The 25,957-nt window shown below is 45.2% G+C and overlaps 1 protein-coding gene across 1 annotated transcript in view; it reads right to left on the bottom strand.

Moving 5' to 3' along the window:
• The window catches only part of BCAS1 (brain enriched myelin associated protein 1), a 35,798-nt gene extending 11,365 nt beyond the window's left edge, over positions 1 to 24,433 (bottom strand). Inside the window, exons 1-9 of the mRNA XM_066330986.1 lie at positions 24,357 to 24,433; positions 24,191 to 24,275; positions 20,384 to 20,392; positions 15,876 to 16,384; positions 10,379 to 10,534; positions 9,816 to 9,860; positions 6,616 to 6,747; positions 3,481 to 3,516; positions 1,876 to 2,073 (exon numbers count right to left, since the gene is read on the bottom strand). Of these exons, the coding sequence (XP_066187083.1) occupies positions 1,876 to 2,073; positions 3,481 to 3,516; positions 6,616 to 6,747; positions 9,816 to 9,860; positions 10,379 to 10,534; positions 15,876 to 16,384; positions 20,384 to 20,392; positions 24,191 to 24,275; positions 24,357 to 24,425 (1,239 nt within the window). The 5' untranslated portion in view covers positions 24,426 to 24,433. The remainder of the gene's footprint in view (positions 1 to 1,875; positions 2,074 to 3,480; positions 3,517 to 6,615; positions 6,748 to 9,815; positions 9,861 to 10,378; positions 10,535 to 15,875; positions 16,385 to 20,383; positions 20,393 to 24,190; positions 24,276 to 24,356) is intronic.
• Between the last annotated feature and the right edge of the window lie 1,524 nt (positions 24,434 to 25,957).

The raw sequence follows: 25,957 nt of genomic DNA, 5'->3' as shown, positions 1-25,957 counted from the left end.
CGTTTCTTCAGGAAATTCTTCCCCAGGACAAGGGGGAATGGCCTCACACTGAGAGAAGGGAAAGGGAGGTTGGGTATACAGAGGAAATTCCTCCCTGTGAGGGTGCTCAGGGCCTGGCACAGTTTCCCAGAGAAGCTGTGGTTGTTCTGGACCCTTGGCAGTGTCCCAGGCCAGGCTGGATGGACCTTGGAGCACCCTGGGACAGTGGGAAGTGTCCCTGCCATGGGACTGGATGGGCTTTGAGGTCCCTCCAACCCAAACCATTCCAGGATTCCATTTTCTGCTTCACCCAGGAATTAACCAGTTTGCTGTGTGCACATCAGTAAAAAGAACACGATTTTCCTGCAGTTGCGTGGCAAGGGTTGCTTAAAATTCAAGTTTTTAAAGCAAAAAAAATTTTGCTTTTAAAACCAGATCCCAGAGCAGTGTAAATAACACTGCCTTGATCACCTTCCACCCTGGCCTGGGCTGCTTTGATCAGATAAATGAGAAGCACCATGTTTCTCTGCCCTGATCAGATATCTACAAGGCCTCCAAAGCAGCTTTCCAACACAAATATTGGAAATTGCCCACTGTAATTCCCTATTAGTATTCCTTTTGAAAAAATAAAGAAAAAGAAAGAAAAAAAAGGAAAAATGCTGGCACAGCAAATATTTGAATAACGGTTCTGAAAACTCTTGTGAAGACTGATCAGGAAATGGGGCAAATACAAAGTGGCTCCCAGCTGAGAAGCTGAATAAGGAATTTTGCATTTTCCTTTTCCATATTTATTCATGTGCAGGCAAAGCAGCAGCTTTTACTGCCACGTGTTGACAGGCACTTCATTAGCTGCACTTTGAAGTGAAAGCTCATCAGAAGATGGATATTTAAGAGACTGCCTGGAAAGAGAAGCTGGAGCTGGATCCTGGAGCTATTGAGTGTTGTGGTTGCTGTTTGTGAGTTCAAAAGCAAAGCCACTCCTGACTCTGAGCTCTCCACCTATCTGAGGTTGGATTCTCTGTCCCAGCAAAAGGACAGAGCATTAAATGTGTCAGGAAAAGGTCAATGCACGGCAGAACTACCCACAGAATCTTCAAACCAAGCTGAGCTTGAGGCCAACCTGTTTTCTTTTGGTTTTTTTTTTTTTTTTTTTTTTTTTTTTTTTTGTACATCTCTCCTCATGTTCTTTAATTTCGAGCTGACTGGGTGTTTGGAAGCAGCAAATTTCTGCGATTTCAGCTTGAGCAGAAGCCCTGAAAAGCAGTTATTCAACATCCAGTGACTCAGTGAAGTTTCATACAACCCTTCCATGAAATGAAATGAAGAATGAATAAACTCCAGCTTATAAACCATTAGGATTGTGAAAAAACCCCATGTTTTTAGAGTTAGCCCTAAATGTAGTTAAAATCATTATTTGACCTGAGGAACAATTGAGACCTGAAATTTAAATCACAGAACATTTTCTGTTGAGTAAGAACTGACCCCTCTGATCCCAGCTTTCCAGACACTCAGAGCAAAGAAACAAAATGGTGTTTTAGAGCTTTCACTCCATTCACCAAAAACTTCAGTGAAGAATCTAATCTAATAAGAAAAATAATCTAATAAGAATATCTTGAAGGTCGCTTCCGACCTGCACATTCTGTGATTCTGTGAAGAATCGCTGTGATCTCTGGAGGATATTTAACAGAAGCATTGAACAGAGAAAACAACATTCCTGATCCCATAAAAAACCCAAGAAAAATACCCCAGATAAATTCCTGCCTCATGATTTCCATGATTTTCATTTTCATGAAGCATCATGAATTCCTGAGCTGCTGCCCGTGGTGGGTTTGGCTGGTTTGCTGCATTAAATCCAACCCCTGCAGGGATTGATTTCCCAGCTGGCAGCTCCTGTACCTTTTTCCAGAAGAGTTTGCTCAGGGGCAGAGGAGTGGCCGAGCCCTTGTCCTTGGTGGCCTCCCGGGGGGGATCACTGGTCACTCCCTGCGGAGGCGCCGCGGCCTCGGGCGCCTTCGGGTTCTGCTTGGGTGGCTCCTGGGCAGGAGGGACATTTCTGTCTGCTTTTACACAGGTGACAGCAGCCTGCTCGGGGCTCTGCCAATCCAAAAACAAAAAAAAAAAACTGAGAAGTGTGAAAAACGAGTTTCGCGCTCTTAGGAAAATTTGTAAGTTTAATGAAAGTTAAAAATAGACAATTAGGAGAGAGAAAGGCAGAAGGTCCAGGTGGGGTGCCTCAACAGGGAGCAAACCCTTCTGGCCTGGGTTGCAGTGTAGGAGGTGCACAAAGTGTTCTATCACCATCTCCATGAGCTGATGGATCCAATTGGTGGGGCAGTGTTTTCCCAAACCCCACTCCCTCTGGGTGCCCTCTGTTCATGGCCCATCAATGCCCTGCCACGACTCACAGATAACTCTCTTTGGAGTTATCTCTCTTTAATGGGCCATCAAGGACCCACTGCATGACTCAGCATCCCATTGGAAGATGCTCCGCCCACGGGGAGGAGCCAAGCATTCTCACCTGGATATAAGCTGGGATTTGGGACAGTAGAAGCAGCCCTTACCCACTGGATTTCCAGAGGACTGGAGGTACCAGACCTTTCTATGGGATCACTCAGGAAGACCACCTCACCTGGACTGCTTCCATCACCCTGATCAGGGTGAATTCTGACTCTGTCAGTGGTCTTTTGTATTATTCCATTTATTTTATTTTATCTTTTTTCCTTTTTCTTCTTATTAAATTGTATGTCTGACTTGGAGCCTCTCACTCGTTTTACTTTCAAACCACTACAGTGCCTCACCAGAAAGCACACCCTTCTCTTTCAATTACTGTGTTTTAAGGATTGCTATTTTGCATATTCAATAGATATTAATGCATTCTTTTCGAGTTTTTATCTGTTTCAAGTGTCCCCAATCATCTTATCTGATAGATTTATTTGTGTGTGGCTCCGCTCTGTCTGGTAACATGGGTCTTATAATTTTTTCTCTTGAGGTTTTTGATTATTTTGATTAAAACCCCAGAAAGTTAGCAGTTTTAATGCAGGGTTACAGGGTGACAACCTTTCTCCCATACCTTCTGGTTTGGTCAGTTTAGGTGTTACAAAGAAGAAAAAAAAATCAGTCTTTTTAGTATTTACACTACGTCACAATCAGAAAATACATTCTTCACTTTTCTAAACTCTATTAACAAACCACAATACAGTACAATTATTCATGTAGTACTCATTCTAATATTTGGGAAAAGCCAACTTTATAATCTGCATTTATAACAACAGGGACGTTGTGGAGAACAAATCCAGCACGCCCAGGCATCACCTGGGGCAGGTGAGCACCACCTCTCCCCGCTCAGCTGCATCCCTGCCCCTCCATCCCTGCTCCAGCAGAGCAAGGAAAAGGTCCAGCAAACCCAAACCACTGATAAAGAAATTAAAATGTTTAGGGACTGAACGTGCCAGTGAGAATTCCCGTTTTTCCTGCACAGATAATTCAACCCCTCCTACTCACTTTGGTGTTAGTTGTCTGCTGGGTTTCTTTCGCAGCCTGCAGGGAAACAAAACACAAAGATGAGTCTGTGTGAGGCGCCGCAGCTCCACAGGCCAGGAATTGTCTGCGACACCAATTATTTGGTTTTTAGTGAATGTGTGTGCAAGTCCTGGCTCCTGCAGCCATGGAAACTGATCCCTGGAAGAGCGGAGGGAATGCCAGGTGCCATCCTTGTACCTGCACCAGCCTGGTGCTGCATTCTTTGTGCTTGTAGTCTTCAACTTGGTCTTTAAAAATTTGGGTGTTCATATTTGTATGGTTACATTCACATTCCCATTCAGCTCGGGTAAATCATTACAGAGAATTTAAAGAGAATTTAAAGGCATTAACAGATATTTCTGTGCCTGCAGCTTCCAGTGCTGGGTGTTTCCCATGGGAATCCCACACCATCACCAGGGATGTGCTCCCAGCACCTTCCAGCAGGAGGTTTGGATTTCTGCGATCCCAAACATGGGGAGAAGAGGAAATCCTGGAAATTTCCCTTTGGAAAATTCCTGCCCTGCCTTTGGAACTCGGGCAGGAGCTGCAGCTCTGCAGGTGCTGGAGGTTCCTTCCGCCCATCCTCTCATATTTTTGGGCATGGGAGAGGTGGGATTTCTTTTTGTAAAAACATTCAGTGATGGGGCTCTTGATTTCATCAGAATTTACAAACCCAGGAGGAGATCCAGTTAAATTCCTCCTCGGCCAGGGATGTCACCCTGCAAATCTGATCCCTCACCCAGCAGAGCTCACACTGAAGAATTACCTGAGCTGTACAAAAAAACCCCCAAAAACAAAAAAAACCAAAACATCCAGCCACAGCCCGAGGCCAGGTTCCAGCAGCCTGGGAAGTTCCAGCACTTTGGGAAGTCCTGGACAGAACAGCTGAGATATTTTCAGGACAGCTGAGATGTTTTGCAGGAGCCAATAACTTTTGTTTTGTTTTGTTTTGTTTTGTTTTTTGTGATCAGCCCTGACAAACAACATCCAGAATGGGAGGTGAGAACAAAGGTGAGGATGCCACAGACTGACTTCAGCACTAGTGCTGGAATTGAGGGATTCACCCTTCTCTTCCAAGGGAAAATTCCATAAATCAGCACAGTTATACCTCAAAATTAGAATGGAGCAAAGGGAAATAGGCATGGATGGGGAGAGCATCACAAGCTGCTTCGAAGTTAGGATTTTGTAACGCAGAAGGCTGAAAAACAATGTTTCTGTTAACTATTTAGGTAGAGAAGTGTATTTTGGACATGCACAGAAAGCACTGTCAGAGGAGACAGTCAAGTGTTTAAACACAAATATATCTATTAAAATGATCATTTCAAAAAAAAGGAATTGGTTATCTATTCATCCAATTCGTACAGCATGGAAAGCATTGCAAATTTAAAGATATAAACTATAGTTTTAATTTTTTCTTGTTTTACTAGAAGTGGTAACTCCAGGGCCATTCACATCCCTGCTCTGAGTTGAATTCCCACTTTTGATCAGCCTTAAAAGCAAATTGTTTAAAAATTTTAAAAATTGTTTACAAATGCACCATTTTAATCCCACTCCTTGATCCCTAATAGGTCACAAATGATATCTCAGCTCCTGCTTCTGTATTTTGCACGTGGAAAGAAAACTGTGAAAATAAATGCAGAAATGAGAAAAAGCTATTTTAGAAGTGACATTTTATTAAAAATATTTTACTGGTGTAAAAACCTACTGCTCTTGCATTCCTTCAAGATAAGTGTTGTCATTCCAGACAAAAAACTCTTTAAACTTCCATTAAACATTCCAGGGAATTTTCTCACTACAATTATTGCAAGATTAATTGTTGGAACTGAATCTTTAAAAATGACAGCCAGGTTTGGCTTTTACCAGGAAGCCTCAACTCATTATGAACAAGCAATTAATACTTTAATTTCATTAAGAAATGAAGCTGATATCTCACATTAAAATTTTTGGCAAGAACTGCACACTTTAATTCATTTGGAATATTATTATTCCTTCAGTAATATGCAGATGACTTTTTCTTTTTCTCAAAAATGAGATAGTGGAAAGAACATTTTTGGTTTTAAAATGTATTAAAGAATGGCAAATGCCCTGGATTATAAAGCCCCCTACTCACCAGAAATTCCATGTGGGTGTCTGGAGGGAGAATTAAATATTAATTATGTTCCTCCCCCACTATAAGGGTCCTGTTTCTGCATTCTTTGGGTTAAAAAGCTGCAATTCTCTGCTTCCCTGCCGTGATTATCTCCAGAGAGTGCAGAAATCCCCAAATGCAGAGTTTGAGACCAAAATTTTTGGTGATTTCTGGGTTTTGATATAAAAGCTGGCATCCTCGGAAACGTCCATTGGCTTGACCGTGCATTTTAAGCACTTTAAAGCACCCATCAAACCCAGACTTTTTTTCTACTTCAAACTAAAGTAGGACTAAATGGACTAAAATAAATTAATTTTCTTGTTAGCAGGGAGAAATCCTTATTTCTGCAGGAAATTCCCCGTTCCAGCTGCTGGATCAGACACCCCAAAATGCTGATTTTAGCCAAGTTCTGGTGCCCATCAGTGACAGAAAACCTGAACTGTGGCTGGGCTGAGCCCCCAAACCTCTCTGGTTCCTGGCTCTGATCACCTCTGCACAAATCATTGTTTGTCAGCACCTCTGGTTTGATTTTGGGTTTTAGTGGCCAGGGGGGTTTTAGTCCGTGTTAGTAACTGGGGCAGGAATTGTTATGGGAATTGTTATAGGAATTGTTATAGGAATTGTTGTAGGAATTGTTATAGGAATTGTTGTGGGAATTGTTATAGGAATTGTAGGAACTGTTATAGGAATTATTATAGGAACTGTTGTAGGAATTGTTTTAGGAATTGTTTTAGGAATTATTTTAGGAATTGTTTTAGGAATTCTTCCAGGAGTTGCTGCAGAACCCCGAGCTCACAGAGGGCCCAACGAGAGGAATGCTGCAGCTCAGAATGGGGATTTCCATCCCCCCCAGGCAGAGAAATTCTTTTCTGGGGATCTCCAGAGCTCTGCACCTCTGCCCAGATGTTGGGAAAGAGCTCCTCTCTCTCAGTGCCAGCAGCCAGCTGTGATTTCTCAGGGTTCTGCTCCTCCTGGAGCTCCATACCGACCTTGTGCCTAAAGAGTTTGCTAAAGGTGCTGTGGCCCAGCTTGGGGCTCTCTGCCTTCTTTTTCTTGGCTCCTTTTTTTGGGGACTCTGCCGCTGCCTTCGGGCCAGGCTGCCCCCCAGGGCCCTTCTCCACCTTGTGCACAACAGCAGGTGCAGGTGAGGGTTTATTACAGGTATTTGCTTCATCAAAGACATTATTCCATCACTCACACACGTGGGGTTAAAGGAAAAGTTTCCCTCTCAGCCCTGGAGCAATCGTGGTTTGTTTTTATTTTTCCTGAGTGATTTCTCAGCTCTCCTCAGAGTTTCTTTCACACGAGCAGCAGAATAAAAGCCAAGACAATCCACCTGGCTCCAAATCAAACCACAACTTTCCTTCTAAAATATCCACCAAACTGAAGCCTAAATCCCACCAGCTTGTGTCTTTTCAACTCATGAAGAGGCAATTTAGGATTTATAATTTTAAACCAGGCAAATATAGAAATCTTTGGAGGAACCTTCAGTCTTTTTATTGCAGCATAATAGGGACTTTAAAGCGTTTTATAGAATGCATTATTTAGGAAAAGGGCAGGGTGAATATTCATGATACACACTGCCTGAAATATTTCAAACTTGCATAAATGTCCTTGAAATTAATTAATTAATTGTCCAAGATCTCAGGTTTTAAAGTAGGAAGGTGCCTTTGATTACCTGTCACAGAGGATGAAGGAATATCCCTTACTAGTTTTTACAGGAAAATTGACCCTTTTTCCTACAAAATTCTCACAATTCCCGAACACAGAGTGATACGGGATCAGCTCAGGGTCTGCCACAGGAGGCTCAGGGCAGTGATTTGGGGCAGACCTTGGCCAAAGAACCTCTTGGTTTGTAGGAAATGCCTGAGGAGGTGTGTGTGTGCCTGATATTTCTGGGGCTGAGAGATTTCAGCTGCTGGCAGCTGCTGACTTTTTTCCAAGAAAAAATTCCTCAAGGAAGCTTCTCCTCAAAACAATCCTGGCAGACAACTCTCCTTTCTCAGAACAATCTTTCTCCAGGTGGTGTTTTGCTGTTTCTCTGGTTTAACCCATGGGATCAGAGAGGTGTCGTTCCCATTCCCCAGCCATGGTCCGTCTGTGTGGGAACACCTTATAAAAGGCAATGAGAATCAGACAATAAAAGCTTTTTTCTGTGCTCTTTGCCTGCTGAAATATTTGGAGTGTCTCATCTTTTCTTTTTGTCCTTTAACGACCCAGATGGAGGGACAGGCACCGAGGGTGTGCCCAGTGCTGGCAGCACACGTGGCCCTGAAGCTGATTAGGGCTGGAGCCAGAGCTGATAAGAGCCTGACCCTACAAAACCAGAAGGTTCCTCCCCTGCAGAGGGTGCTGAGGAACTCCCCAGGGATTGTTCCCTGCTCCAAACCTCCCAGAGCTCCAGGAGTGTCTCAGTTGTACACCACAATGACACAGACTCCGACTTCAGGAGGCTGAGAAGGTGACTCCTTATTTTCGAGAAGCATTTCCCTTTTTATACCATTTTACACAGACCAATCTGATTGGTGACAAGAAGACAAACCTCTTCACTCCCATTGGTCAGAGCAGAGGGACATCAAGAGAAGTCCCTCCTTAGAGAAAGACTGTGAGAGTTCTTGCTGTTACCAAAACATGTCTCTTGTTTACAGAAAATTCCCTGGGAAAGGAATTTCTGAAACCAAAACATGTCAGGCATGATCCAGTGCTACAGGGGAGAAGCAGGGGGCCTGTGCAGGGTTGGAGGATCCTTTGGATCCTTTCCAGCTCCAGGATATTCCATGATTTGAAGGCACAGCAGCCACCCAAGTGGCTGTTGCCCCACTTGGGAAAACTTCACCCAGCAAAGGTTTAACCCACAGGTTTGTAGCCCTGGTTTGTGCCTGAGATGTTTCAGTTTTCTGAAATTCTTTTCCTGAGGAATTTTCTGTCAACAAGAGATGTGTTTTTGTAGTTGTAACTTTGTTTTCATTCCTTTCCCTAGGAGGGACTTGTCCTTGATGTCCCTCTGCTCTGGCCAATGGGAGTGAAGAGGTTTGCTTTTGTTTCACCAGTCAGATTGGTCTGTATAAATAGTATAAAAGGGAGACACATCCCAAAAATAAAGAACTAATTTCAGCCTTCTGAAACTCGAAATCTGTGTCGTTGTTGTGTAAAACAGCATCACAATTTGGGGCTTTTTTGAGGAAAAAAACCCCAAACAACTACCATTATTTCCTCTCAGCCAAAAAATCTGCAGCTTTTCTATCTGGAAGCTGATAAATCAACCTCCTAAACATATTTCCCCATTGTGAAATGCCGTATCAGATAAAGGAATTCCCAGTAAAAGAGAACTCCCAGTTAATCTCCTGGAAGGAGTTTGCACATCCTGCAAGTCACCTGGATTTGTTTGCCCAGCCAAAGGTGTGCCAGCAAAGCAAACCCGCCCCGAATATTCCTGTCCAAATTACAGCAGCAGCAGTCACCTGGCACAGGGACAGGTGACAGAGTCAGGGATGGAAACGGGGTTGTTTCCATCCAAACCAAATTGGTTCAGATTGTTCACCACCTCTGGGAAGAGCTGGAAGTTTGATTGAGCCTCAGGGTGCTTTAATCGCTGCATTTTCTACATAGCTTCCAGGATCTTCACCCCTATTTGATGTTTTTATCCAGAATTTTTAAGAATAATTTTCAGGGTTATTCAGAATTAAATCCCTCCTGGACTCACCAAACTTGCTGTAAAGTCTGATAATTGAATAGGATAAAATAATATAAAAATAGCAGAAAACACAAAAAAATGTTATGATTTTGGATAATATCTGCATGGAAAAAAACCACTTCCGTTTTAGGGTTTTATTCCTTGTTTCTTAATAAAATTTTTCAAGGCCTAAGGAAAACCTTTTTCTATGAGCAAACGGATTTTTTTTCGTGGACTCAAAGTTGTCACTGAAATTTTAGATCAAGGACAAGTCAGAGAAAGAACCAAAAGTGTCAGCAGTCATCACCAAGCTTGCAGAAAACACAACAGATTTTAATCATAACAGATGATATTAAGAATTGCACGGTTTAGTCTCTTTCTTTTCAATTTATCCCAGGGAAAAATAGTTGAAATTACCTCAAATTATGATATCAGCTGGGGAAAAAACCCAACAAAATGAAGAGGAAATCCATCTGTGAAAAACACAGAATGAGCAGCGAACAAGAAAGTGCCTACCTTGTCTTCAGAATCACTTTTGGCTTCAGCTTTGCTTGGGGAGACCTTAAAAGAATTTGAGAAAAAACAGTCGCTCAACCCAGCCCTTCAAAGGGTCAAAAAGATACATTTGAAATCAGCAGGGGATTTTTTGCACAAAGGGAAAATAAAAACATCGCTTCCCTCAAACGGGAAAATTTATAATACAGATATTCTTTGAGAACAACGTAATGGCTCAAATGAAAAACGCCTGGATCGAATATTTACTGTTCCAGCTTGTAATCAATTAATAAAAATGAACTTTTAGGGGTGGTACAAAAGGAATATCAAGCAGAAAGTCTTTGAGACAGTTCAAGATCTGGGAATATCCGTGCAGAAGTGGAGTTGGCAGAGCAGGTGGTGCTCACTTTATCATTTCACTTTTCCATAACCCCTCACTCATCCCTCCAGTGCCCTGCACACAGAAAACACTTCACATTTATTTAGCCATTTTCACGTCACTTATACAATTCATTCAATCCCTCAGGGGGATTTTTGGAAGCGATTGAAACACGAGGAGATGGAAAGGCTGAGGCAGAACTTACCAGCGTCTTGAGGAAGCTCATGACTGAGCCCTGTCCTGCGGCAGCTGCCTGGGGACTGTCCTGCTGTGCCTGTGCCCTGGCAGGTGCTGCAGCAGCTGGACCCTCTTCACCTGCAGAGTCCTGCCCAAGCTCCTGCTGGCTGCACTCATCTATCTCCTAAAAAAAAAAAAATTAAAAAAAATCAAATAAAAGAAAAGGGGGTTTATTTTTGCTGGGTGCCAGCTCGCCTGACTCCCGGCGGAATGTAAAAGTGACTTTTGTGACTCGCTCGGGAGTCACAGCAGCAATTCCAACCATTCCTGCCCAGCCCACGGGCTCGGAACAATCCAGCATTTATCCCTGTCCTTGCCCTCCTTCCTCACACATTCAGCACTTGCTGCTCTTGGGGGGATGTTGTTCTCGGCCACAACAAGCGCAGGGCGAGTCCCCAAACTCCACTTTTCTCTTTTCGAGGCTGAGCTTGTGACAAAGGGGAGCAGATGTTGAGATTTTGGCCGCTGCCAGCCTCGTGTCTGAGCGCACCATACGAAGGTGGCTTCTGATTCTCTGTTTTGCCACGCCAGGAATCATTTTTATCTATCAAACATCATCGTGACATGCATTAAAAGAAGGAAAAAGGCAACAAATCAAAAGAATTCCCCTTAGTCAGATGGAGCTGCCTCTTCTCTTCATGGATTTACAGGTCCCAGAGCCCCAAAAGGTTTTCCAGTGCTCAAGCACTCACAGGTAGGTAATATTAAGATCCTTGTTTTCTGTTTAGACACGTGGACAAGGGTCTGGTTTTGACAAAACACTTCTTGAACCAGTTTTGGAGAGTTTGGCACCTCTCACACTGAATTTACCTTCCATTTTGGCCACCTTTGCCTTGAGCCTGCGCAGGAAAACTCAACACAAGAGTGGTGCAGCAGAGAGTGACACCAAAGAGGGCCTGAATGACATCAAAGGGTTTTCCTCTAACCAGCCCGTTCGAGCTCAGTGCTTTCTTTGAGTGGGAAAAATCAGAATAAAACATTCTAAAGAACCTTGCCCTGCCCTGGGTGATTAAAACAGCACAATAATTTTATAATATGGGGTTTTTTTTATGCCACCAGTGGAAGGAATAGACTTTAAATGCTTCAAGACTTCAGAGGGCTGAGGACAGTGGGGTGGGCAGTGCCAACAGAACCCAGGGAGTTAAAGTGCACATTGAAATGCCAGAAGGGACTTCAGTGTCATTCCCCACCCACCAAGTTGTCCAAGCTGGCCCAGGCGGCAGCAGGGCAGTGCTGGAATGCTCAGCAGGCTGCTGAAGGCTCTCACCCAGCCCTCGGTGCAGCTGCCAGCCCCAGAGTGACCCCAGGAACAATCTGTCCCGTGTGGGACACGCGTGGCCACGCCAGGGGTGGCATCCCCAGAGCTCTGGTGCCATGGAAAAGGCTGGCCCTGCTCCAGGTGTCAAAGGGACAACTGAGGCAGCAGCAGCAGGAGGAGGAGGAGGAGGAGGAGGCTGATGTGTTGCTAAACAAAACCAGCTTCAGAGCCCGAGTGCTTGGTGCCATCCAACTCTTTAGTGCTGGATGCTATCAAGAAAAATAAACAGATTTTATTTCTATTTATTTATTTTTTTAATTATAGACAAGCCCAAGCGCTGGCTTTGGGATGCACACAGCTCTTTCCAGCACCTCTGGCTGATCCAGGACATCTCCCTGAGGATGTCACATGGAAGTGAAAGCCGCTGCAGATCCTGAGAGCTCCAAATCCCTGAACTCCAACCGCAGAGCTCAGGTGAGCCCCATTTGATGTGCCCATTTCAATGTGCACTTTAACTCCCTGTGCTCTCCTGCCCACCCCACACCCAGCTGCCCTGATCCCTCTGAAGTTTTGGAGCATTAAAAGTCAATTCCTTCCGCTGGTGACATAAAGAAATCCGTGTTATTCAATTATGGTGGTGTTTTAATCACCTAGTACAAGGAACAATTAAAACAAGGGCAGAATTCATGAATTCATGCAGCATTTACTATGTAAGCCAAAGAAAAGGTAAATTATATGCCCGAAATGTTTCACTGAGCCATTTTCAACGCTTTTATTCTAATTTTTTTCCCACTAAAAATGACGCTGCCCTGCTGGAGGATCCCTTTCTGTGATTCCCAAGCTGAGGTTGCCCTTGGCCACAAAGAATCCCACAAATTTGGCCTGGGAGAGACATCCCATGGGAATATTCCTGTGGGAGGAGGCCAGGCTGGGGCCAGCAGCACAGAAATGGGGCACAGAGGATGCACAACCTCACAGGATCACCACAAAACCCTCTGTGGCTGCTCCCTGCTCAAAGCCCCGGGGGGAAAATAATGAAAGAAACCCCCCGGAACAACAGAACATCAGTATTAGGAGTTAATAGATGCCATGTAAATGTTCAATTCATGCCTTTGAGAAGTTAAATTTGGGGGTAACAAACACCTTAAATGTATACTGTAGTTTCAGTTCAGTCATCAGGGAAAAAAAAAAAAAAGAAACAAAACCAAAAAACCAACCCCAAACATATCAAAAGAATGTATTCCTGCCAGTACTTTTGTTTGCATGAATCATGGCTCAGTGAAACATTTCAGGCATATAATTTATCTTTTCTTTGGCTTGCATAGTAAATGCTTCATGAATTCATGAATTCTGCCCTTGTTTTAATTATGCTGCGCTCTGAATGTAGTTTTGTAGACCACAAAAATAAAGAGTGGCTCAGCAAACACAGAATGTTTGTGCAGCTCTTAAGCTACAACTGTGGAGCCTCTCTCTTACTCACCAGCAACGCTGTTTGTTTTGTCTTGGCACTCAGTGCAGGGAAACTTTGCTTTTAGCATTTACAGATACTACAAGCCATAATCCACAAAGAAAAAAAAAAAAAAAAAAAAAGACACAGAGAAAGAGAGAGAAAAAAAAAAAAAGAGCTGTTGGCAGCGATATCTTGATTTTTTAGTATGATTATTTGCTAACAGTTTGTAGTTACTACAGTAACAGTAATTAAATTAGGCTTGGTCATTCTCCCATCCAACGGGAGAATGGGAACTTCAGAGGGAACAGAAGGCGACTGTGCTGCAGGGCAGAGCCACAGCCTTTGTTTTAGAGATTGAGTTAAATTTGGCAGCACGTTGCAGTGTTTAGCTGAGGCATTTTCCCCAGAAAAGGTGCTTAATTCCTCTCTGCCCCCAACATATATTCCTTTTCGTGTCTGAAGAGCCAAAGACAAAGCTGCAGCCCAAAAATTCAAGCAGAAAGTTAAAATTCCTCTCCCTGTGATCCAGATTTGTCATTTATTTGCAGTGAACCTGAGTTCTGTGAGTCCTCAAAGATCTCCACGGTGCAGCTTTAAGCACACACCTAAGAGGTCAGGAGCATTTTTGATAACCAGAGCTGCCCTCAGGAATGTTCCTGGGTTCCAAAAAGCTGCTGGGCTCCTGCAGACACTCCCAGACAGACCCAACACCACCCAAAGCTCAGCAGGGCCCGGGATTTCCAGGTTATTCCCAGCAGCCACCTCCAGGATGTGGATGGTCCAAGGGGAATGGAGCAGAACTGGCAATCAGTAGGGATTAATAAGAAATCCAGGGGTTATTGATCTAATAAAGATTGATCTGGGTGAGCAGTGCTGCCCTGTTTGAGCTGGGAGAATGATTTCAATTCCCTTCTGTCCCTGATCTCACTCATCCAGCGCTGCCTCAGCTGAGCTTTCAACGGGACTGTTTATTCCCAGCAACGTTTAACTCTGAATTTTAGTTAAAACTGCTCCAAATTGTTCTTTTCTTAGACTTCCACACCACTCCTCCAGCAGCACCAGCTGTGACCTCCCCACTCTGTGAACGAAAGCAGCGACAGCAAAATAGGAAACGGGAATTTGGCGTTTGCTGGGAAAAGAGACAATTCCTGCAAGCCACGGGGGAGACTCATCCTGTGTGACAGTCAAAAAATATCTGCAGGAATTTGGGGTGCTGAAAAGCTTCATTCTGAGAGGCTGAGCACAGAAGTGCCAGTGTATCCTGAACAGAGGAGTCATTTCAAATGATCCACCCTGTTCTGCTGAGGTGCTGAATGCCTTCATGGGTTCTTTAAATGTGCATCCTGAACTGAACATCCCACACCAGGGCTGGGAGCACTCCTCAAGGGCAGGGCTGAAAAATGAGACTGTTTCTTTTTTTTCCTTAAAAATGAACCCTAAGGAAAATATCACAACGGGTAAATGTATACGAGAAACGTGATCTTCAAATTTGAGAAGGTCTAAGATAGAGAAGACAAAGATGAAAAATCAAAGAATTTTAGGGCACCTTGCAGTGCTGGCAGTGTAAGCACTGAGTATCTCATGAGTTAAGTTCAGCACTCCCCAAGGCATCAGTGAGCACAATTTATTTGTAAGACTGAACTGGCCAATAAAGCAGTTACTAAAATGGTATTTACACATTGTTTTTTCCTTCCTCTTCCTGACAATAGGCAGGGTTTCAATTTGTTCACCAATTCCTGTGTCCCACCTCTCCAGCCGAGCTCAGTTACACCATTATTCCCTTTCAGAGGATGGGCTTTTTTCTGTAGTTAATCCCCTAAAAATTAATTTTATAATGCCCTTGCTGAGATCAGACTCAGCAGGAAGTGCAAAATCTAAACTCATATTAACTTTCAGCTCCTTTGATCAGAGTGTTCATTAGGTTAAGATCCATAGTTTCTTATATCACATCCTCATCCTGTAAAACCCTTTCCAGTGAACCACTTTTCCTTGACTAAAACATCACAATAAGCTGGAGGACAAAATCTTTTCTGCATAATATTCCTTTTTTGGGATATTCCTCTCCCTATTTTGATGACTAGGATATCCAACATCTATTGCTTGGGAAGTAGGACTATTTTAAAAATGGCACAAAATGCACCAAAGAACTTTTAGAAAACCATCCCTTGTCAAACTCCAAGGTCCTAAAGCACAAAGAAACTTCAGGTACTTTTGCTTTCATTCGCAGCTGGCAGCTGCTGCTCCTGGCAGCTGGAGCTGTGTTCCCAACCCTTTCGGGGAATTATAAATCAAATTAAACTGGAGGTGATGGAGTCATGAGGCAGAGCTTCACTCACTGGCCACAGGTTCATCCTCCACACCCCTGGGGTGTCACCTGTGCTCATTTTCGAGTGAAACACTGATTTATTCCCACCCCCACATGGAGTTTTCCTGTTCTAACGTGGCAGGGGTTTAAGGGTTCCCACATTATCCCACCCTGCCACCATTCCCAAGAGGCTCCATCGGCAGAAATTAAATTAACAGTATTTAATGGCAGCACGTGCCTTGCCCAGCATGACCCCGTTGTCCAGCCACCCCTGGGGTGTCACCTGTGCTCATTTTTGAGTGAAACACTGATTTATTCCCATCCCCACATGGAGTTTTCCTGTTGTAACGTGGCAGGGATTTAAGGGCTCCCACATTATCCCACCCTGCCACCATTCCCAAAAGGCTCCATCGAAGGAAATTAAATTAGCAGTATTTAATGTCAGCACTTGCCTTGCCCAGCGGGACCCCGTTGGGCGTGCCGGCCTCCGCGATGCTCCCGTTGGGAACGTCCGAGCCCTGCCTCCCCTCCTGAGGGTCACCTCGTGTCCTTCCCTTGCCTCTTTCCACCTTGAAGATCCTGTCGAAGAGCGTCGTCACTTGTTTGGCTTTTGGGGCGGCCTCATCCTGTCGCTCAGGTGTCCCCGAGAGCTCGACGTCCTGCAGCGGAGCCTGGCCAAGGGTTTTATGGTTTCCCTGCTGCCCCACAGCTGCCCCGGGCCCCTCAGTGCCCTCACTCGGGGCTTTGTTCAGCTCGGTGGCATCAAGAGCGGCCTGCGCGGGGGCTGGAGATGCCGCTGGCTGCTCGGAACGCCCTGGTACAGCCCAGGGAAAGGGCAGTGCAGAGCGGGGCTTGGCAGCTGGCACGGCCCTGCTGGCAGTGCTCCCACCGCTCTGCCCGCCCGCCCCAGCCCCGGTATCCACTGGGGACACGGCAGCCTTATCCCGGTGAGCGGTGTGCCCTGGAAAAGGGAGAGAAAGGGAATTATCCCACAGCAATGGGACAGCCTTATCCCGGTGAGCGGTGTGCCCTGGAACAGAGGGAGACAGGGAATTATCCCACAGCAATGGGACAGCCTTATCCCGGTGAGTGGTGTGCCCTGGAAAAGGGAGAGAAAGGGAATTATCCCACAGCCATGGGACAGCCTTATCCCGGTGAGCGGTGTGCCCTGGAACAGAGGGAGACAGGGAATTATCCCACAGCAATGGGACAGTGTTATCCCGGTGAGCGGTGTGCCCTGGAAAAGGGAGAGAAAGGGAATTATCCCACAGCAATGGGACAGCGTTATCCCGGTGAGCGGTGTGCCCTGGAAAAGGGAGAGAAAGGGAATTATCCCACAGCAATGGGACAGTGTTATCCCGGTGAGCGGTGTGCCCTGGAACAGAGGGAGAGAAAGGGAATTATCCCACAGTACTGAGACAGCGTTATCCCGGTGAGCGGTGTGCCCTGGAAAAGGGAGAGAAAGGGAATTATCCCACAGCACTGAGACAGCGTTATCCCGGTGAGCGGTGTGCCCTGGAACAGAGGGAGAGAAAGGGAATTATCCCACAGCAATGGGACAGTGTTATCCCGGTGAGCGGTGTGCCCTGGAAAAGGGAGAGAAAGGAAATTATCCCACAGCAATGGGACAGTGTTATCCCGGTGAGCGGTGTGCCCTGGAAAAGGGAGAGAAAGGGAATTACCCCACAGCAATGGGACAGCCTTATCCCGGTGAGCGGTGTGCCCTGGAAAAGGGAGAGAAAGGGAATTACCCCACAGCAATGGGACAGCCTTATCCCAGTGAGCGGTGTGCCCTGGAACACAGGGAGAGAAAGGGACTTATCCCACAGCAAAGGGACAGTGTTATCCCAGTGAACGTCTGCCTTGGTGTGCCCTGGAACAGAGGGAGAGAAATGGAATTACCCCACAGCAATGGGACAGTGTTATCCCGGTGAGTGGTGTGCCCTGGAAAAGGGAGAGAAAGGGAATTATCCCTGAGCAATGCAGCAGCATTATCCCAACCAGTTCCCTCCTTGGCATCCCTCGGAGCAGAGGGAGAAAGGGAATTATCCCACAGCAATGGGACAGGCTATCCCAGTGAGTGGCTGCCTTGGTGTGCCCTGGAACACAGGGAGAAAGGGAATTATCCCACAGCAATGCAGCAACTTTATCCCAGCCAGTATCTTCCCTGGCATCCCCTGGAACAGAGCAAGAAAGGGAATTATCCCTCAGCAATGTGTCTCTGCCTGTGCTGAGCTGGTTCTGAGATGTGCAAGAGCAAACTCAGGAACTCCAGTGTTGCTTCTCACCCCCCAGAGCTGATTTTTGGCTCCCCTGCCACCTCTCACTGAAATCAGTGAAAATTTTACCCCCTGCTCATCCCCCTCACAGTGTCAAAGTCAGCTGCCAGCCCCATGGACGGCAAATTAAAACAGTGATATCCAGAATAAAACCACCCCAGTAAAACCCGAGATTTATATAAAATTTTACCTCAGTAAAACCCGAGGGTTATATAGCAATATATCACCCTCTCCTCTGTCAAAACTAAAGAGACACAAAGAATGGAAAGCACCAGGATTGATCCCATTTCCTGGCTCCTGCCTGCACTTCTCCTTTGCCTGCAGGTTATTTTAAGCCTGATTTGAATACTGATCAATCACATCTGAGCCAGGTTTCTTATCCTTACATTTCTCTTTACATTTTGTATTTCTCCTCTTTACCCACAAACCATGCTTCAAAATCACATGTACATATGTGGCTATCACACCTTAGATCCAAAAACCCTTTTGATTTAAAAGCATATTTTATGATTTTATAAAACACAATAGAGGGGAAAACTCCTGGTATGGGATTCACAGACAGGAAAAGGCAGCTCCTGCTTTACACGAGGCAAAAGAACCAAGAGACAGAAGAAAAATGATCTTGCTTGGATCTGTTTTGTGGCTGGGAGGCAGAACCACAGATGATGTGGTGTGAAACCCCAACAAGAAAGGGTCTTGTCAAGAGGTAAATTTTACAGCTCCCCCTGAGCTTCAGCTGCTCTTCCCTCCTTGGACTGGAATATGGATCTGATTTCCCTGTCAGTCATCACCACGTTGCAGGGATGAATTTAGATCTATTTAATTATAACCGTGGAAAACTGACAGGCTCACATTGACTTGCTGAATTAGAACGGGAAAATTGTCAGTTTCAATGCAAAATTGAAATTATTTCAAATTATAATTGTAATAGTCTAGTCAATATTATGCCTTTCACATTTTCTTTTCAGAGAAAGAAAACCCCAGATACCAAAAAAACCTGACTGAAACACGCCTTCCACATGGCACAGACCTTCAGTTTGAAATCCTTTGAGATTGGGAAAACAGAACAATTTTTGATCCCAGCTTTCAAAGGTACCTTTTGGCTTTTCACAGCAAATTTCCTCCAGCTTCCCACCTCCCCAGGGATTCTGGATAACCCCACAGAACATCTGCAGGTCCTGGGCAGATGTGTCTGTGTCCATCAACTTCTGTCCTCCCTTGGCGGCACCCCGGGATCCTGGGCACACCCCTTGGACCCCCCAGCAGCAGAGCAGAGCCCAGCCACGAGATTCCATGTTTAATTCCATGGCTGAGTGTCCCCAGCTGGATTATCCCCAGGCTGGTTCTGTGGGATTTTCCATAAAGCCCAGGCTCATGGAATGGTTTGGGTTGGGAAGGACCTTGGGGATCATGGGCAGGGACACGTCCCACTGTCCCAGGGTGATCCAAGCCCTGTCCAGCCTGGCCTTGGGCACAGCCAGGGATCCAGGGGCAGCCACAGCCTCTCTGGGAAACTGTGTCAGGGTCTCACCACCCTCCCTCCCAGGGAATGATTATTCCCTAAAATTCAGTCTAAACCTATTTTCTTTCACTTTGAAGCCATTCCCTGTGTCCTGTCCCTTGGAAATCCTCTCTCATCTTTCCTCTTGGCTCCTCCAGGCCACCCTGAGCTCACCCCAAATCTTCTCCTCTCCAGGGGAACAGCCCCAGCTCTCCCAGCCTTTCCTCCCAGCAGAGCTGCTCCATCCTCTGCTCATCCTGGAGCCTCCTCTGGGCTCTCTGCAGCAGCTCCAGCTCCTCCCTGTGCTGGGATGCAGTGGGGCAGTGCTGGAATGTGCCAGCATCACCTGCAGGGACTTCACCTGAACATCTGCCAGCTGCAGAGGCACAGCTGGGACCATCAGGGGTGTGGTGACAGCAGCCACAGCTTCCCTCTGCACCCCACAGCTGCCCAAGGACCCCACCGCAGCCCCACAGCTGTCCCCAGAACCCCACAGCTGCCCCCAGCACCCACAGCTGCCAGGACCTGCCTCCCAACTCCTCTCCTTGGATCATTTTTAATGTGCCTTTTGCTCCCTCTCTGTGTTTCAGGCAGAGTGGCCAGAGCTCCTCACACAACCTGTTCTGGCAGGCAAAGGGATTTCCACTCCCTGGGCATACATGGATTATTTATTTTTTCCCTGGATTCTGCTGTTCCTGCAAGGAAGGAAATCCATTGGCAGAAATCCATGGCCAGCAATATCGTCCTGTGATATTTCATGAGTTTCAATTTCAATGACAATTTCGGTTTCAATTCATTTTCAGTGAATTTAGTTCACTGAAATTTGAATTTCAGTGCCCCGTTTCAATTTCAATGTCCTGACAGGCGCAGCAGAAGTACAAATTCCAGCTATTCCAGCACCTATTTAGATACTCAGCTGGGACCACTGAGGATCAGCTGTAGTCTCCTGAGCCTCCTGCAGTAATGTTTGAAAAAGTTCTAATTATAGCTGGAAACTTGGGAAGGAAACAAAAATCAAAATCAAGTCAAGAATAGATAAACGATATCCATTGGAAAATAATCGTAAGAGATGCTGAGCTTCTGCTTTTTGTAACAGATAACAAACGAACCACAGGACAACTGGCTTCAGCATGAAAAGAGGGAGAGAAGTTCAGCATTAAGAAAACCAGCAAAACGAAACAAGCAGCAGCTCAGGAACCTACAGAGCTCCTTTTATCTGGAATTATGGTGGAAGGAATGGGAGCCCTGGCAAATGTCACTGCCACGGGCTCTGTGTGTGTGTGTGTGTGTGTGTTGTGTCAGGACAGCTCCAGCTGCTCCAAGGAAAATCTGCTCAGACAGAGGCAGAGCAGATCCCACCACCAGTGCTGGGCTGGGCAAACTGAGGGAGAAAAGCCTTGGAATTCCAGTATTTAGGTGAAAAGTGCGCGATATTTTTGTTTTTAAAGGCACACAAGTAGCGTTTTTCCCTCCCCAGATTTATTCCTCAATCCAGAGGCAGAATCGCAAAGATAAGCAAAAACCTCCCCAAATTCTAGGCCAGGTCTTTGAGCAGATCAAAGCTGTTTGTTGTGACTGAGATTAAAAGCTGCTCTGAAATGAAAATCAATACACAATTTCCAGGCTGCATTTGAGGCTGCTCCTGCTCGGGCATTTGCCTTTCAGCTCTTTAACAAAAGGCAGTCACACTCCAGCAGATTTGTCTCTCCCCTTCCCTTCACCAGGGTGTGTTCAAAAGGAAATTTTGTGGCTACAGAATGTCCCTGTTCTGTAAGAGCACAGTCAAGGAGATTTTTGTTTTCTGGAATTTGGCAAATTAGACCAACATTTTTTTTCCTTGATTTAAGAGAAAAAAAAAATTAAAAATAGAGAAGATCAATGGTTAATGCAATATCACAGAATGGTGGAATGGTTTGGGTTGGAAGGAACCTTAAAGCTCATCCCATCCCTTTATTTTGAGTACCAGCCAGCCACAAACAAATATTTTGCTTAGCCATGGAATTAGAGCCGCACAGCACTTTTTTTTTTCTCCCCTGGTGTTCAGATAAACGTGGAGAAAATATTTTAATGGCCATGAAGAAACCATCGAGGGCTCCAAGGCAACATTTGGCACCAGGAATTCCAGCAGTGCAAGGCAACACAGGCTACAACAGCCCTGGATGAATTTCTGCAGCCAATACTAATCCAAAATAAAACATTTCTTCTTCCTTAAAAAAAAAAAAAAAGAAAGAAAGAAAGAACACACTACTATCCTTTTGCTGCCTTGTTCTACCACTCCATGCAAATAAAGTTTATGCTTTAAGAATCATCCTGTTTCAGTAATTTAACTTGCATTATTTACCTAGAGATTTCCAGAGATTAATGGAGATGGGGAGAGAGGAGCCAGCAGCAAGAATAGCAATGCTCATTCTCTAAGAACATCCCTGAAATATTTCACATTTCAGGCCCTATGGGCACAGGGAGCTGCTGAAATCAGGATTTCTGTTGGGTTTTGGTTGCCAGCAGGATTTGCTGAATGGGATTTATCCTCTGGGACAAAGGAGCTGCACCTTCACTCAACTTTACTCCTTTGTAATCTTTTTAATTCCTCTGTAATTCTTTTTAGGAGCAGGTGGTTGTTTCCATCACCTGATTGTTCCTGTTTTGTCCTCCTGCTGCATTTCTGCTCCATGTAGTGCAAATCAGAGACACAAAACTCCAGTTCCCACCTTCCCCTCCTTCACCTGTTACTCACCAAGAGCTTTTTTTTAATAAAAGTACAAAAAGGTTCCCTTTTTTTCAGCTCTGGCTCCCCCCAAACCCTCACTTTATGTCCCCCAAAAAACTCTATTTATTGAAGTATTTCATTTCAGAACTATGAATTCCGTAGTGATAACTTCTATCACTTTTATTTCTCCCAGACCTGGAGAAGAAAACATTGCACAGACATGGAGATTTCAATTGTATCTCCATGATTTAAACTGCTTTTCAAACAGGAAAAAAAAAGTTAAAATACAAGAAACATCAACACAGAAACGTCTAATTTTTCAACTTGCTACTTAAACTGATTTAGCAATTACATTAATTAGGTAATCCATTTAAGTAAAGCAGTCCCATATGCTCCATTTTACGTCTGAGGAAAGAAATGTACATGTATTTTCCAGGTCTTCAGGCAGCGTAAATCATCTGGCTTTTATTTCCTCCTCAGAACTCTGCTGATTTACACCAGAAAAAACACACAGAGAGAGGCTTTGCTGGCAGGCAAGTGCCTGAAGTGACTTATGGTGGGATGGCACTGGGAAATTCGGGAACAGGAACTGAGCCCTTATCAGAACCATCTGCGGATCCCTGCACCAGCCCTGGATTATTTGAACCTAAATTTAGAATTTTTTTCAAGCGCCTGTGACAGACCGAGAGGCCTCTCTTCACAACAAATCATAAAGTATTTTTTCTCAGCATCAAATTATACAGTTTTTTTTTTTTTTAATTTATTTCCTTATAAGATTGCAGAGGAATTTGTTGGGTTTTATTAATTCTGGAAGGAGGAATTAATGAGGTGCTGAAAAGCAAGAGGAGCCACGTGGCTGTGGATGGGAGTAATTACCCTTGAATACGTGGAGATAACCTCTCAGAACTACTTGGAAACGACTTTTGGAATGCTCTGGCCGTGTGGTTCTCAGCGGGATTTGGAGGTGGCAGCCCTGAAGTGGGGCTGAGGGTCCAGCTGCACCCTGGGGTGACCAAACCCAGTCCTCTCTGAGCCCACCCAAACTGGGCTGGAATGGGATTAACCCACGGAACAAAGCTCTACTCACCCCATCGGCTGTTGCACCCTCATAGTTCACCCAGAAAAGGGACAGAATTTGTTTAATTAGTGAGTAGGGAAAGAATAAATTATTATACTGTGTTGTAAATTCTCTAGGATTCGAGCTCAGGAGCTGAATTTTGTTAAATTTTTTTAAACAGCTGAATTTCATTACAAAGCTCTGAACTGGAGATTTTAGATGGACTCTGCTCTCTTCTCTGTGCTCTCCAAAATGAGAGCAAGGATGGTTTGTGTACATTAAATACTCACTAAGGGCCAGCTCAGGATCACAAGGGGCCAAATGTTAATTCTGATTTAACAACCTCACTGCAGCTTTAATGCCTGCCCCTTTCAGGTGCTTTTCCCGGCCAATTGCTACATTTAAATTAAAAACAAGACAGAAAAATGTCCCTATAAAAATGTAATTCTGAATAAATAACTACTCAGTATCTTTCAAGTCAAAGCAATGCCCCTGCTCAAGAGCACAGGGCCAGAAGAGAGACAATAAGAGAAAACGTTCAAATGGATGAGGATTCTATCATGAATATTTCTGCAATTTCTATCATTGGAAATTGCTGCTGAAGAGATCAGAAATATGGGCCGATATAAAAAAAAACAACAGAGGTGTTTTCTAAGACTTTATCATCCTGTGGATAAGCCAGGACAGGGATTTTCTAGCCCTTTCCAACACAAAAACTGTTCTCTTCTCATAAAACATTTCCTGGCATCCCCCAGCAACCCCAAACCTCCCTAAGAGCCCATAATCCCCCTGCACTGCTGCCACTGCTGCCTTTTGTCCTTCCCAGGAGCCTGAATTTGGGCTCCCTGCAGCTACAATTCCCCCAGGGCTTTTGTTGGAGACACGAACTCCATCAGGAATTCCCAGAGCTGGGGCAGAGTTGTCACAAACGTGGCAGGGCCCAGCACCAAACTTGTCTGGTGATGCTCCACACAAAGCCCTGCCCTCTGAAAATCCACTTTTTGGGGGCCAGGGCAGGACCAAAACCCCAGAACTATTAACTATAATCCAGAGAACTTTGGAAAGAACTCCTCCTTTTTCTTTTTGTTGTATTTAAACTTTCCAGCTCCTGTAGGACCATGTTTACAAGTAAGTGGAGCATGTATATCCCTTAATTCAGAGCTGGGCATTAATATTTATTGTGCCTTCAGGACAATAAATACTTCCAATCTGCCAGTCCTTACCTTCCCCATTCCCTGCTGGGGGAGGAGGGTTCTGAACAAACACCACAGACCCGTTTTTAATTCCATCAGGAGACTCGGGGAGAGGCTGGAATAACAAAGAGAAGAGTTTTTAGGACCTCAAGGGGATGGCAGCAGCCAGGGGAGAGGTGGGAATGAGGCTGCTCACCTGGTAACTCTTCACTGTGCAGGTGTTGTGGTCCTCAGCCTCCTCCGGCACACCCGGGGTGTTCCCCATAGCTCCTGGGGGGCGCAGGAGAGAAAAACCCCAAATGAATCCTTTCTCTGTCATTAATACCAGGCAGCCAATGGGGACAGGCTGTTAAAATCCCTAAAATCCCACCTGCCTTCCCAAGGCACCTGCTCCATCCTCGTCCTGCTGCTGCTCCCCAAAACCAGCACAAACCAACAAACTGCTCTGGTCTGTGGCGACAAAGTGGCTGCAGCGTCCCCCGGGGCTCAGGGGGGAGCAGCAGAACCAGGCTGAGATCTGGGCACGGGTTACCACAGCTCCTGTGGTTTGGTTGGGGGTTATTCCGTGGAAGGGAGAGAGAAGGAGAAAAGCAGCGTGGAAAGGGATCACACGTGGAAACGCTGAACAGCAGCCTGAGTGCAAATTCACACAAATCTTCTGGGGGTTTTTTTGGTTTTACTTTGCTTTTCCTCCTAATTTCAAATCTATTTAGGGGGTTTTTCTTTTCTCGTATTTTCTTTTTTTCTTCTTTTCTTTCCCCCTTCATTTAAAATACATCTATTTTAATCTATGTACCCTCTACATCTCTTTTTACATCTATTTTACATCTATGTACCCTCTGAGCTTGCCTTGTAAATTTTGGGGTCCAAACATCCCTGAAAAAGGGTGGCAGGGCGAAGCAGAGCCGAGCCAAGGGAGGAGTTCCTATTGACTTAGGATATAAATGTGTGTTTGCTGTTAAAGCACCCAAATAAACAGAGGGGAATTAACAAAGGGAAATTCTCCCGAGCCACACCTGGAGACAGGGAGGTGCCCAAGGAGCGGAGGCTGGAGCTTTGGGATGTCCTGCACACCACCGTGCCTCCCAAAAGTTATTATTGCTCTGCTTCCTGACATCTCCTTTATTCATATTATATTATAATACAGCCATTATAAATTATTATAAATTATAAATTATGAGTTGTCTGGAGCTGACGCAGAGCAGGGGCCACAGGCTCTGATCTCTGGCAGGTTTTGCTCCAGGAGAGCTCAGCCATTTCCTAAAAATCCAGCTTAAAATTCTCCCAGAAATAAAACACACACGGCGGCCATGTGGAACTTCCAAACATTTTCACTTACAAGAACTTTCTCAGTGAAAGATGGAGATGGAGATGGAGATGATGGAGACGAGATGGAGGTGGAGATGATGGAGGTGGAGGTGGAGGTGGAGGTGGAGATGATGGAGATGATGGAGATGGAAGTGGAAATGGAAGTGGAGGTGAAGGGGAGATGGAGATGGGAAGATTTCTTCCTAAAAATGGGAAAACTTGCTGCACAATCCTAAATGTGATCCCAAAACACCCAAGTGCTCTGTGCTGTGCACAAGGAGCAGAGCAGCCGTGGGTGCTCCACCCCTGGCAGTGTCCCAGGCTGGGCAGGGCTCGGAGCATGGGATGGTGGAAGCTGGGACAGGATGGACTTTAAGGTCCTTTCCACCCCAAACCACTCCACGACACAGAAAACATCCGTGTGCGCTACTTCTGCCCGATTTTAAGGAAAAATGTCGGGTCGCTGCCACCTACAGACAAATGTGAGCA

Source organism: Sylvia atricapilla, chromosome 16 (assembly GCF_009819655.1).
Source record: "Sylvia atricapilla isolate bSylAtr1 chromosome 16, bSylAtr1.pri, whole genome shotgun sequence".
NCBI classification, from domain to species: Eukaryota; Metazoa; Chordata; class Aves; order Passeriformes; family Sylviidae; genus Sylvia; species Sylvia atricapilla.
This window is presented reverse-complemented; position numbering and strand designations above follow the sequence as displayed.